This window comes from Pundamilia nyererei, unplaced genomic scaffold, assembly GCF_000239375.1.
Source record: "Pundamilia nyererei isolate P.nyererei 1_Seehausen unplaced genomic scaffold, PunNye1.0 scaffold00141, whole genome shotgun sequence".
Taxonomy (NCBI): Eukaryota; Metazoa; Chordata; class Actinopteri; order Cichliformes; family Cichlidae; genus Pundamilia; species Pundamilia nyererei.
Window position 1 is genome coordinate 51203 of NW_005187542.1, and position 14491 is coordinate 65693.

At 40.8% G+C, this 14491-nt stretch overlaps 1 protein-coding gene across 1 annotated transcript in view; it reads left to right on the forward strand.

The window, feature by feature from the left end:
• nid2a (nidogen 2a (osteonidogen)) overlaps nucleotides 1-14491 on the forward strand; it is a 54433-nt gene that overhangs the window by 12554 nt on the left and 27388 nt on the right. Inside the window, exons 4-14 of the mRNA XM_005744279.1 lie at nucleotides 1909-2010; nucleotides 2616-2755; nucleotides 3196-3328; nucleotides 6509-6814; nucleotides 7161-7272; nucleotides 9928-9967; nucleotides 10302-10411; nucleotides 10508-10641; nucleotides 11545-11656; nucleotides 11980-12180; nucleotides 12261-12491. Of these exons, the coding sequence (XP_005744336.1) occupies nucleotides 1909-2010; nucleotides 2616-2755; nucleotides 3196-3328; nucleotides 6509-6814; nucleotides 7161-7272; nucleotides 9928-9967; nucleotides 10302-10411; nucleotides 10508-10641; nucleotides 11545-11656; nucleotides 11980-12180; nucleotides 12261-12491 (1621 nt within the window). The remainder of the gene's footprint in view (nucleotides 1-1908; nucleotides 2011-2615; nucleotides 2756-3195; nucleotides 3329-6508; nucleotides 6815-7160; nucleotides 7273-9927; nucleotides 9968-10301; nucleotides 10412-10507; nucleotides 10642-11544; nucleotides 11657-11979; nucleotides 12181-12260; nucleotides 12492-14491) is intronic.

The window sequence follows — 14491 nt, forward strand, 5'->3', positions numbered from 1 at the left end:
TTTTGCTTCTCGCTGTGTCCTTCATTTCTCCTCCTCCTGCTCCCAAGAAAGCAGCAACAAAAACAGGAGAGACATCTAGTTGGAGTATCAGAACCCCCCCCCCCCCCCCCCACAAAAAGGTACACATCACGTCATGTTGCTCCAGCGTCTTCTCCTCCTTCCCTGAAGCCAGAAAGCAGAAAAACACAAGCCCCCCTCCTCACTAACTGCGCAGAGCCCAGAGGCTCCGAAATCCCTCCCGCCCACAAACAGCAAGAGCATTTAAAGATGTTGATGTAAACAAGGTGGGGGACACACACATGCATTCACATGAGATTAATATAGGTGGAGGAACATCTGTAGGTGTGTTTGTGTGTGTGTGTGTGCCCTCCATGGCCCCTGGCTAACACATTGTAGCTGGTCTCTGGTTTGCATGTTGTAAAGTCATCCTGAAAGATGTTGAGACACACAGGAAGACAGCTGTGGAGATCAACATCTGGGCTGGGGGCTGAGAGTATGAGGTGTGTGTATATCTGTTGCTTTCTTTTTATGTGTGAGTCTACGGATAATTGGATTCTGTTCCAAAGGAAAACAACATGGGATCACTCACAGTGTCTCCTTCATTCACTAAATCTGTGTTTGTTCAACTGTGGTTGAGCAGTGGGCTTGGCCTCCCCCATACGTGTAGGAGATAAGTTCTTCAAGTCACAGTCTCCCGTGTAAATGGAATTCCCTCATTCGTCAGTCCATGCAGACTTCATTCAATTCATTCAATTCAGCTTAGTTTGTGTAAAGTGAGATGAGATGAGATTAAGTAGTCGTTTTGGTGACCGCAAGGCGTGGGGGGTGTGAAAGGTGAGAAGTCTAAACATGGGACCCAGCAGATGAGAGAAGAAGGGCAGGCTACACAGGGAGGAGGAGAGGGTAGGTGCAGGAGAGGTGTGAAGTTTAAACATGAGGAGTAAGTGTAAAAATAATGAATAATCGGAGGGAGGTTAAGCTGAGCAGGACACACTGGAGGTGATTTTATAGATGTGTAAAAACTGGATTCAACACTACGTTAATCAGAAAAACATAAATATGTAGTGTAGTTTGCTTCCAGTGAGCCAGACTTTCTCATTTTATTTTTAATTTTTGGGTTAAGTAACTTAACCTGCAAATAGTTCAAGCATAAAAAAGGGAAAGGGGAAAACAAGGCTCAAGCGATGAACTGATTTAAACTGTACTTTAGATACTTTCTTATCAGTAGCCTTTCACAAAAACTTTTGTTTCCATTTATTTAGTTCAATCGATGAAAGATTGCAAATATAGAACAGTCTCACAGGCATACAATACAATAGAATACAACAGTGAAGTTTATAACCATCTGTAAACACGTTGGCGGTTTTGTCATGGTTAGGAGCTGCATGTCAGCCAATGGCGTTGGGGACCTTGTCATATCTGTTTAGATGTTCCAGATTTGATCCACCTGGAAAGTGTTTGATTGACGCTACACAAGCCCCTTTTCCATTAGTAGCTACTCAGATCGGTTTGACATGGATCGACTGGTTTTCCATTACAATTTAGTACCTCTTGATGGACGTGGTTGTCGTCATAGCAACGCGTCTGAGTGTCCCACAATGTAATCAATATGCAACACAAAACCAACAATAAAAGTGGACTTCGAGGCAAGATTATACCTGCTGCTCGGGGTAACACGGCGTTGTTCAGCCTCGTTGCTAGGTTTCAAAAATGTGGTTTTGATTTTCCTGAACGACACGCTCTCATGACTCATGGAATGACGCCACAGACTAGCCAATCGGTGGCATGCAGTGTGATGATGTCACGTTTTAGTACCTGCTCAGATCACTTGGAACCCTGGCTGAGCAGGTTAGGGTTAGGGTTATTTTTGCTTGTTGCCCATGTTGTAATCCGCTTTTGCCTCCACAGGTCAATACGTTCCAGGCTGTTATTGGTTATGATGAGACAGACTCATATGTCCTCTTCCTCTACCCTGAAGGCGGTCTGAACTTCTTTGGCACACTGCCTAAGGTAAGCAAACAAGAGTTAAGTCATCACTGTTACAGCTGTAGGGCAAAATGTACACGAGCAAAATGAACCATTGTATTTATAGGCAAGGCAAATTTATTTGTATAGCACAATTCAACAACAAGGTGATTCAAAGTGCCTTACAGAGACATTAGAAACAAAAACAAATAAAAAGCATGATTTAAAATTGATTAAAACAAGCAAACAAACTAACTAACTAAACACACACATTTCACACCTGTTCGCGCGATCTGAACCCTTATCGTAAGGGGAGCTACCAGTCCTTCTGTGGACGAGCTACTTTCTTATATCACTATTTTTATCACTTCACATAGCCACTGCTGCTTTAGGTGCATAAAGGGGTCAACATAACACCTGACCAGGGTTATGTTAGTATCTGTGTGCATGTTTTGGTTGCTCAGATTTTACATATTATTTTGTTCCTTAATGACTATTGAATTATTCTATATAGTTCCTAACTTTTGTTATTGTTAGTATTTGTTGCTAAATATTTGACAAATTATTTTATTTTATTTTATTTTATTTGAGAACATGGTTATTATGTTGTTCTGTTTTTTGTTTGTTTTTGTTTTTTTTTATTTTTCTAGGAGTCGTATAATGTTGAGATAGAGCTTCCAGCAAGAGTTGGCTTCAGCAGAGGAGAAATTCCAAATATATTAACTTCCCGAAATGAAGGCCCTTACTACAGTGTCACCAGTAATGAGCAGAGTGTTAAAAACCTCTACCAGTAAGTAAAAAAGGTTAAACCATAAATTTCTTTGCAGCCAACAGTTTAACCTTAGAATTAGATGTACGCAAATAATGACTTGTTCTATGATCAGAATCGAAACAAGTAACAAGATGCATACACACACAGTAATCGCTAAAACAAATACTGGTAAATAAATGTGTATGTAGTAAGAGCTTGCTAATGACAGTGCATGTATAGCACAATAAGGGGCAGATAGCTAATAATTACAGGTTGTAAATGTCAAGCTAAAATTAGTGACTCAAAAAAAGATGTTCACATTCATTGTTATGTGCCTTGCCTTATGTCCTTTGTTGAACCTTTTCTTCAAATGCTGTTGCAGGAGAAGCTTAGGACATTTATAACAACAGAAAATGTTTTTTTGTGGTGCACATAATTATTTACATCCTTCTGTGAATGTCTGATTTCTTCTGCTCTAGGTTTGGTAACGGTGGAATTCCAGGCCTTTGGCTTTTCCACACTGGAAACCGTTATTCCTTTGACAACATTGTACCTGCATCCATTAAAGGTCCTGTTTCTACTCCACCAACTGTAGGATATGACTCCCATATGGTAATTTTGTTATTTGCTTGATTTAGATTTTGGACGATAACAATATATCTTCTTGAAATATACTGTAGTGCATCAAAAATCTACATTTTCTGCCTTATTTGCTTGCTTATTATGCACCAGTCTACTGCTTTGTACAGTGTTGTCGGCCACTATTTTTTCTCCCCAAATGACCTCTAACAAGAAAGCCTAATTTCTGCTATTGAGTACATCAGAAATTTCAACTTTCATAAATCATTCCAGATTATGCTAAATTGCAAAATGCTTAGCCATGTCTTTAGTAAAACCTCTGTAACTTTGTGAAAAACAGAAAAGTTTGGTTTTCAATTTCTACTATAGAAATTTCATTTTTTTTTATGACTACAGTTAAAAACAAAACAATTAAAAAACAATTTAAAAAAAACAAATAACACAAAACTGGAAGTCAGAGCAATGAGCTACCAGAACTTTTACTTTAATTTTATTTCTTACAATTTAAGTCCAAAGAGCCGTGCTGACAGATTTCTGTTATTGGCACATGTAGAAAAACAGTTAAATATGTAACTTCTTTACAGAATGGGGAGTTTCAGTCGTCCGGACCGCTTAAGATCAAAGTGGGTTGCACGTAGCCGCCATGTAAAATGAGTTTGACACACCTGCTGTAGAGCATCTCTGCCATCATGGGCTTCCCAACACACACAGTCAGACACAACATTCTTTATTCATTCAGTGTTATCTCTAACGCTTTTTTAACAGTGACATGTCCACTCAATTTTATCAGCTCTAGTAGCTCTTCTGGCTGCTAGTCCAAGTGATTGCTATACACACCTTGGTCCCAGCGAGCTACTGCATAAATAGAAGAGACATAATGAGACAATTGCTGACAGCTGTGCCAGCCAGCCCAAAGAGCCCTCTGCTCCAGCCCTCCCGGCGCTGAGCCAAAACCACACCCCGCCACCAAATACCCCAATCGCCCAACCTGGGATGAGGAGCCATCCGGCCTAAACTTCCTTTGCCCACAGAAGAGGAAATCAGCCACAACCATCTATACCTCAAGCCTTTGGATCATCGTGAATTTGAAAGGCTGTCAAGCTAGATATCGTTGGATGATCTGGGTGTTGGCATCCTTCGTGCAATGGAGCCATCATTCTGCAAAACATTGCCCGAACATAGGGTGAATCAGCATATCAGGAGATAACAGTGGAGGGCTTCAACTGCCTACAGAATTGCCAGACATTCTTTATCTGCTGTGCTGTATTTAGTCTTGCGCTCTGACAGCTTACAACCGATGTATACGGTACCTCAGTCGAATCCCCTCACCTGCAAACACAAAACGGCCACCTGCCCTCAGGGAGAAGTTAGGACTATGGAGCATGGTTATCCCCAGAGAGTTTATTTTACCCAGTCAAATGGAATTTAAAGCTTCCTTCGCACTGCTCTGTCAATGGACCAGGTCTGACTCACACTTTCGGGTGAGGTTGGTCAGGGGACTAGTTAGCTCTGCAAAGTTCATGATGAACCCATTCAGCTCCAAGAACCACCTAACAGCATCTGCTCTCTGGGCTTGTGTGAGATGGTCGTCACGAAGGAATGGCGGGAATGGGCCCCAACCCATCTTTGTCTTTCATCAAGCTCACCAGAGAAACAGGATCTGCCTGCCTCTGCACTTTCAGGCGGTATATTTTTGTGGCTCTACCCCTGGCAGAATGTGCTAACTCATAATTGACATCACCCACCCATCATGTGTGACCACAAAAGACCCTTACTACTTGGCAAGTACTTTTCAGCTGGAGGATGGGAGAAACACAAGTAGTTTACCTCCTGGTGTAAACTACTTGAGTCTAGCCTCTCTGTTGTCATCCTCTGACATCCTCTCTTCTTTTATTTTTGCTTGGACTTTTCTCACAGTTTTCTGTAAGTAGGTCCAACACCACACGTGGTTTTCTGCCAAACAGCATTTCAAAGGAAAAGAAAAAATCAGTGGAGGCCTGGGGCACCTCCTACAGTGGAAACAACAGTGGGTCTAACCACCAGTCCCAAGTTCATTCATCCTTGTGAATGAACTTCTCCTCAAACATCATGGAATTTAATGCTTTATTCACACACTCCACCAGCCCATGTGTGAGATTTGAAAAAATTGCCCTGGTCAGTAAATATTTCTTTTGGGATTCAGAATATGACCAGAAACAGCTCATGGACCACACTCTCAGCAGAAATTGAAATGCTTCACAAAGCCACCTCTTCATGATATTGTGTTGCATAATTCACCAAGACTAAAAACAAAAGGATATCCTTGTGCACTCCAGTGAAATGACCTGACTGGCATTCCAAGTAGGACTCATCCAGAAGAATTGGGTCATGATTTTATTATGGTTTTATCATATTATATCAGCACCACCAGCAACAGGATGCACATTTCCCACTACAACATCCCTAGTTACAGCCAGCTGGGTGTGGCCAATAGCTGATCTCCCACTCCCAGTCTGGAGTTGTGGAATTAGCAGCACTGGTCTTTATGGGAGTAGCCCAAGCAGTCCAGCACAGTCTTCCAGACATCTTTAAAGTTCCCCTGAAAAACCGCTGGTAGGCTGAGCGCTGCTGCCTGCCCTTCCCCAGACAATAGGGGAAGCAGCCACACAGCCTTTTCCTCCACCAGCTGCTTACCAGCCTCCAACACTGTATCCTCAAACATATCCAAGACCAGCTGCGGTCATACGTCTCCACTGTCTTGTGTGGCATGATCAAAGAACCATGGTAAGTAGAGGCAGTTGAGTTGCGGCCCCAGACCAGACCACAAGGTTTTCCAGCACCGGGTTGTGCCGCTCGGCCTGGGCCTGCAGTTCTTCCATCTGCCCTCAGTTAACCACCGCCTGCTCCTATTGCACAGGGGAAGTTTTGCCACCATCTGATCCAGGGCTTAGACTTGTTTAACAGTACAATCTGTTGGTGTGACCCTTCTTTGGGTGTTGGGTGGAGTTGGCACCAGTGTAGGACATTTCTACCATCTTGGGCTTCCCAACAGATAAGACAGTCAGACACAACCCTCTTGTTATGCTTGTTTTCACTGTTCTTTATCTTACACACTGTTTCTGATGTTCTTTTTAGATAATCCCCAGTCCAATCAGTTTTATTAGCTGCCACCACAACCTCAGACACCCATGCTGCTCTTTACTCCTCTGACTTTTCCATTGTTTTTCCTTCCAGGGCACCACCACCCCAGACTATGATGAGTTTGAAGAATATGTGGAGAATACGTTTGACCCTAATACCCAAGAAAGAGAAGATGATTATCCTTTAACAGGGAGGAACCCTGAATTCCAGCCTGCACCTGCTGATGGTGACCGATCAAGTTTCCTTCTACCGCAAAACCATTATGGGAGCGACAATATACCATTGACCTTTGAACCTGTGTATGGTTTCGAGCCACCAGAGAGGCAGTACGCTTCCCCTAATCCTCCACAGACAGTCGCAGAGGGAGGTGCTCAGCAGCCCCAGGAACAGCAACCACAGGTAACAGTGGTTCAAATGTGCAAAGAACGGTAGTATAACCCACTAACCATTTATCATGCACAACTTGGTATTATGCACACCTTTTGCCATCACAACTGCCTTAGTTAGATATGAAAAAAGGGAATTGAAACAGCAGGGTTGTCAGGTGTTAAAAAGATTTTAAATTCAAAGGACAATTTAAGAAAATATCATGGTCATAGTGGAATGGTGTTGTCAACAAAATAATGAGAACATAGCGCAGATCATAACTTTCTGGATTATGATATTTGTAGAGAATTACAGCTACAGGCTTGGATTTTATTGCTTCCAATGCCAGAACATATTTCTCCTGTGTCTTCCTCTGCAGCTGCCTCTGAAAGTGGTGAATGTGCACACCCCACATAGAAATGCTCCGCCTCTTTCCCCTGGAGCACATGTGGTCAGTGTGGATGAAGAACAGGTTAATTTTGACACAGGAGGTAAGAAAAAAACAATGAGTATTTTTCTTTTTTTAAAACTTATCAGCAAACTTTATCCTAAAGAAGTGCACAGAGCAGTCAAATCAATATGTGGTACCTCACTGAATCGTCTAGATACACTTTCCAACAGTTTTCCAAGTTACTTCATAGTGTGCTCGTTTCACGCTTAGGCCAAAATAGGCCATTTAAAGGACGTCAGAAACAAAAGGACAGCTGGTCAAAAGTTCAGTCTTTTTCACAGTCAAGTTGTCATAGTGATAACTGGGCAAGTATACACTTTGTTTTGTTTTTCATGCAATTTTATTTATTTATTTGTCTTTGGATTCCTGTGACAATGAAGTGAGTCACATGAGACTATGTTTTGAGGAGCCATTCTAAAGAAAGCCACAGCCAAAAATGTGCCTATTTCACACAGCCACGTTTTGAACAGGCACAGTCAAACCCATACACATATACAGAGAGTGAATTCTCATAGCTGTCCTCTTTTCATATCAGTAACTTTGTCACTGCATGCATGTGATGCATTTGGGGACATCTGTACATTGTAGCTATAACAAAATAACCTTGGTTGCACTTTCTCTACTCTTTGAAATTAGTTTCATGGAAAACGCTACCTCGCTGTCTTGGCCAGCTGCCGAGCGGTACCTAATACAATACTGCCGTTGTGCTGTGTAGCTACCAGGTGTGTGTGCTCACGCTCCCTCCCCTTCAAACTACTCCCACAGGATTTTGCCATAAATAAGAATGTGTTCTCAGTGAACCTCTTATATAAGGTCAAGCAAACTGTCTGTGTAAGTGAGTTCATCTTATTAGATCAGTTTGGGAAAAAGAAACAGTTTTTTCTGAGAAGCCTTCGAGATCTGTCGCCAAGTGTTTAATGTTCTATCTGACATTTTTATGCATGTTTTTAGGAAAACAAGATATGTCTTTAAGTGGAAACAGGCAGGATGGGATATGGAGCATCTTGCTGCTAAGGCCATTTTAGACCATATCTTGTAGACTTAAAGAATATCAGACTTCATGTACTACTATACGTACATAGAGTATTTGGCTATATTTATCTAATCTAATCAAATTTATTCATAAGCACATTTAAAAACAACACAGGTTGAACCAAAGTGCTGTAGATAATGGAAATAGTAAACATTCATAGTAAAAAAACAATGAAAGACTAGTCACAATTAAAAGCTAAAGAATACAAGTGTGTTTTCAAGAGGGTTTTAAAAAAGGTCAAATGTCAAGTGCTATATTTATGTGTTTTGAAGTTTTTAGAAAGCATATTTATATTTTTCGGCATTTTTATGGATTTGATGTTTATGAAACTTGGAGTACAATTGTTACGTCTTTGTCTCCCTAGAAAATTCCAACGTCCCAAAAAGAGAGAAAGAAAATGAGAAAGTCAAAGAGAACAATGCACTCGCTCAGGAGTTATGCAAGCTCCATGTGATGTTTTTTGTTAAGAGAAGTTACTTAAGCATGTGAGGTTGTGGTCAGACTTGAGCAGTTCTAATAAGAATAGGCATTTAAGGTTTCAATCAAAATATCTTAAGTCAGCAGTTTTCTTGCTGACTCAGTTATTTATTTATTTTTTTGTCGATTCAAAGAAAAAAATTGTGCAGCATTCAAGTCAGAGACACTTTCAACAAATAAACAGTCTTTTAGTTTAGAGTCTATTTAGAGCCGTAGTCAGAACATGTATATGCTGTGAAGACATTGGGTCTCATCTTGGCCACATCCAAGGACTGTTTATTACTTGGTATTGAGGTTTAGGTTAATATTTGGCTTAGTTTAGGGTTGTGGTTAGCCAGTGAGTGGTGAGGGTTACAAGACTACACAATGTATTATGTCAATGAAGGTTCTCATTAAAGAGGAAAGATGTGCATGTGTGGATGTTTGAAGCAGGACTGCAGCAGCTGGTTTTCTTTTCATATAGCATCTTGGAGTGTATGCATATATGTCTGCAATGTGTGTGCAAATTTCATGTTGTTCCACTCACCCCCAACCAGCTGCAGAGTCTCTTCCCATTAAAAGAGTTTTTCCTTCCCACTGTCAGTAAGTTCTTGGTCATAGAGGGTCATCTGATTTCTTTGTGTTATTGTAGGGTCTTTACTTTGCAGTATAACGCGCCTTGAGCTGACTGTTGGTGTGATCTGGTGCTATACAAATACATTTGAATTGAAGTTTTTGTACAATGTGTAGATTGGAGACAAAATATAAATTGTTCAAGTGAATCATCTTACCATCACTCATTTTCAGGTAAAAGTCATAAAAATAATATAGAATGTTGATCATTATAAAAGGTTTTTCATAAATTTTGCAGAAGACATTCACAGATGATACAGAGGGAGATGTTGCAACAGTTTGAAAAGATAAGACTTAGTCGGAAAAACTCTTCTCCCCCTAAACCATCAGCAATATGAAGGTTTTGTCTGAGTAGCAACACTTACTATTCAGGAGAATACTGCAAGTACCTGCGTCATAACAGAGAGCTTAAATGAATATGGCTGAGTGATGATGTCACCAGTGGAGCGCAAACTAACCAATGTAGTGGGTATAACTGAAGCATTAGAGTGGAAACATTAGGCTAATGAGTTTAAATGTCGTGTATTATCTATGTATCATGTATCCTCTAATCTTACTTTTTTTCTCTCATAGTGATTCAATATACTACAGAGAATAAGGAAACATGTGCCAGGTATGTAAAGAGTAGACATGCAATTTAATTTGCTTACCTACACAGCCAATCAGACATTGTTGGTAAGATATTGAAAAGACATCAAAGACAACTTTGTTAGGTGTCTTAACAACACTGAGATTTGTTCAAAACAGTGTAAAGAGTAAAAGTTGCTTTCTCAGAATCGGAAGATCTTTCTTAAAAAAGAAAAGCTCTTTCCTGCAGAAATAATATTTTAAGTTAGTGTCTGCTTGATCTGACACTTGTCCATTCTCATGCCTTGTCTGATGCCATGAATACATATCAAAAAAGCACCGATCGTACTTAAAACTACAACTTTCTCCTTCTCATTTAGATTCCTGCAGCAGTGCTCCCAGAATGCATTTTGCACTGACTATGCCACAGGCTTCTGCTGTCACTGCCAACCAGGCTTCTATGGAAATGGACGCCAGTGTCTGCCTGATGGTTAGATCTTGGCCATTTTTTCTAAGTGCTGTGCCCATTGGTTGTCTTTACATATTAAAGCTGCTTTGTTGTGTGCGTTCTGTGCTGCTCATCCAGGTGCCCCCCAGCGTGTTAGCGGTAAGGTGAGCGGTACTGTGTATGTGGGATCGACTCCAGTATCGCTGAACAACATTGATCTCCATGCCTACATCGTGGTGGGAGACGGGAGGGCGTATACTGCCATCAGCGAGGTACAACCTGAAAAACAGCCCCATTAATCGTGTACAAGCTTCTTCTATATTGTAATTAAGATTAAGACAGCCAGTACTTTTTCCATAACAAATTTAAGGAACCAATCTGGTAAGCATTCAGAGTGGGGCTAACTTATCAGATCAGGAGATCAGGAGCAAGGTTTAACTTACAGTCATGAAAAAGAAAGTTTTCAGAGGACTGCACGTAGTCATGAGACAAACTAAGCATACCCGTACTGCTTCCACAGGAATTAAGAGGGTAACCCTAATACTTGGCTAATCGAATGTTTTTGATTAATTGACATCAGCAGGTTTGAGCACCTCTATAAAAGTTTTGTCAGTTTGCTGGTCTGGAGCATTGAGGTGTGTTAACATAATGGAAATCCCAGTGAATTCATTCCAATGTCAGACCAAGAACTACATGGGCATGCTGAGGCCTGTAGAGTCTGAGTCCATCAATGTTTAATGTCATGATACCATCGTTATTTAATAAAAAAAAGTGCATGTATGGTTTGCTTGGAAGTGTTATCAGGAGGAAGCCTCTAAGAACATGACAGCACAGCTTAGGTTTTCCACTTTGCATCTGAACAAATCACAAGACTTCTGAAACAATGTTCTTTGGATGGATGAAACTAAAGTTTGGCTATAATGCACAACACCAAATAAGGAGGAAACCAAACACAGCATATCAGCACAAACACCTGATATAGTGTCCATTGGGGGAATTCGATTCGAATTTTTTCAACCACAATTTTTTCAAATCCACCTTGGATTTAATCATTTTTAAGTAAAGGAAATTGAAATATGTTGGTTAAAAAGCCTCTGAAAAAAATGAACATCTTAATGTCTTGCGTCATTTACGTAAACTTAGTCAACTTAGCAAACATTATCCCTCTTGGTCAGGTACCAGAACCAGTGGGCTGGGCACTGATGCCAGTTGCACCCATTGGAGAGCTATTTGGATGGCTGTTTGCTTTGGAGCTGCAGAATAGCCAAGCAGGATTCAAACTGACAGGTAAACATGTTTGCACAGTTTTTTGCCTTGTACGTCCTGACTCTTGACATTCTGGAGAGACATGAGGGAACTCCTTAATAGCAAGGACATCGTGTGTCTGTTTCTTTGCATGTGTGTGTTTCTGGTCTCCCAGCCAGATGTAGTGTCTCCAGGGATGTGATGTGATATCAGTCTTCCCCCTCCCCTCACTAATGGGAAACAGCTGTGTGGTTGTGTTAGTGTGTAACTATTGTAGACACTGCACTTTTTCTGAAATGTAGCTTCTGCATGTTTGTTATATATAAACCAGTAAATAAAAGATTGATGATTATTTGTGTTACAAGGTGCTGAGTTCAGTCGTCACGCAGAGGTTGTATTTTACCCTGGGAACCAGCGCTTGTCAATTATTCAGACAGCCCGTGGCCTCGATGACCACAACCACCTAACCGTGGGTACTGTAATCAGCGGCAGTGTGCCCTTCCTTCCTCCTGGTGCTGAAGTTACCATGGAGCCCTTCAAAGAGACTTACCAGTACTACCCCTCAGGTAAAGTCAAGGATTGAACAGCATACATCATTCGATTGCCCTTTTTGTTGCTTAAAGTGACTCCATCTCTCTTTCTACAGTTGCAACCTCCACCTCTATTAGAGAGTATTCAGTGGTTACAGCAGACCGAGGGTCCGAGTCCTTCTCTTTCCAGCTGAAACAGAATATCACCTACCGTGACTGCCCACACAACAACCAAGCTGCCACCCCGGAGACTTTGCAGATCCTTATGGAGAGGGTGTTTGTCATGTTCGTGAAGGAGGAGCGGATCCTGAGATACGCCATCACCAACAAAATCAGCCCAGTTAGAGGTGAGACAAACTATGTTTACAGAGATCACACTTTAATAGCAATTCACAGGTGGTCCAGTTACTGTATATACTACATATTTACTCATATAATGTGTGAGTTTTAACATGGTAGTGTTTTCTTAAATCGACCATAGCAAGTAGTGCCTTGACCTGAAGTAAAGTGAACATTTGCGACTTGTCAAGCCTCTGACCACACGTAATGCAAAGTTCTTATAAAATCAAGTCAACAAATTTAGACACATAAACAGCAAACAACAACACAACACAACAGTAGTTTAAAAGCCTGAAGTGCTGTATTTATTTAAGTATTTATTGTCCAGCAATAAATAATAATAAGAATAACATAAAATTTTAGCTAACATTAGCAGGAAGAATTTGTCTACTGAAGCCTGTCTAGACAGAAATGTGCTCGCCAAGCGATTGCTATGGCCCACATCAAAAGGGCGTTTGATTCATGAAGGGACTGTTTGGTTTCGGAATAATATTTGTCTTTCCCTGCCGACAGAGACAGATTGCAAGCTCACATAAGAAAATACTGTCTTGAGTAGTTGCCCCTTGTTATAAAATTATAAAAGTATTCAGTAAATCAACTACATTTTCTTTACGCTGTAATTGCCAGCATGGGTGTGGTTAGCAGGCCAGCTGGCATTTTTTGTGCCAAAAGTGAAAAAGTTATCATTTTCATGATACTTGGTATATAGATATAGGTATTTAGTGCACATGCCATTCCCCTACTTGTAATATAAGATAAATAACGCATGGTACAATGGACAGTGTTTGCAAGGTTGCACACATTTTATGAACCTAAACTCATGAAAAGATAACTGACACTGCATGATACAGTCATACATGATGACCAAAAAAACAGGCTGTTCTCCAAACTGAAACAATTTAAAGTTTAAATCAACAAATCTTATGGTTCTAATGGCTAAATGGATTTCAGACCATCCCTGTCATCTGTATTTTATGATCTACCTGTTTGCGTATGGCATTCCATATGGACAGTTTCTGGTGAGGGGTTTTCACCCACCGCAAACATCTTCCTGTGCAGTCTTCCAAAACCCCAACTGCACGTTGCTGGATGCAGATCAAGCTGTCTGTTGTCGAATGCTAACTGGTTGACAAGTGGGCCGTAACAGCAAAGGGAGCCGCAACAGAGTTCGCCAGAGGATAGAGAGAAGCACACAAAACTCCATCAAAGATAATAATAAAAAATACAAAATGAAAACCACAGATAGTGACTCCAGTGGACACGTCCCATCATTTTTAACACTTGCTTTCACTTCAGCTCTTTGTATGTTATAACTTGGATGGACCAACAACACAAGCCAGACTAGTCCCGAGAATGGTTGTACCACATATTTTGTAACTTCAGTCTTTCAGCTTCAGTCAACGCCTACAGTGTTGGAAACATGACTTCTCTTCCAGAGCCTTTAACCATTCAGCTATTAATTATTGCAGGGTTGCCACAGAAACCTCAGCCAAACCAATGGCACAGAGTTGGATAGAGCACAGGTTTAAGAACACATGCTGTGGATTTACAGATTGAAACCATAGAAAATGTTGTCATAATGTCTCCATTTTCACTTCAGTGTCTACTATGGTGCAGACACACCAGACCCTTTTAAGGATAATTTGAACCACAGTTTATGTCACAGCTGTCACAGCTGTCTTTAAGGATTTTAACGAATTCAGCTGCAGATGAATCCAGACATGTGTTAACACAGTTAACGAAAAGAGCTGGTCAAGGAGTGAAAACTGTAGACAGGCCAACAGATTTTAATGAGAACTTAGCATGAGTGGGGAAAAAAATCTCAGAGTGTTGAAAAAAAAGATTTGCCTTACTGTTTAAAAGCACCTTCTGTTTCCAGAGCACAAGCCAAAACCACCAAACCAGAACTGGTTTGGTTCTGTGGAATTTGCCCCCAAGTTTGTGTTCTGCCTTATCGTCTGCAACCTAGGAATAAAAAAGTAATGTGCTTGGAATACTACTTAGTAAT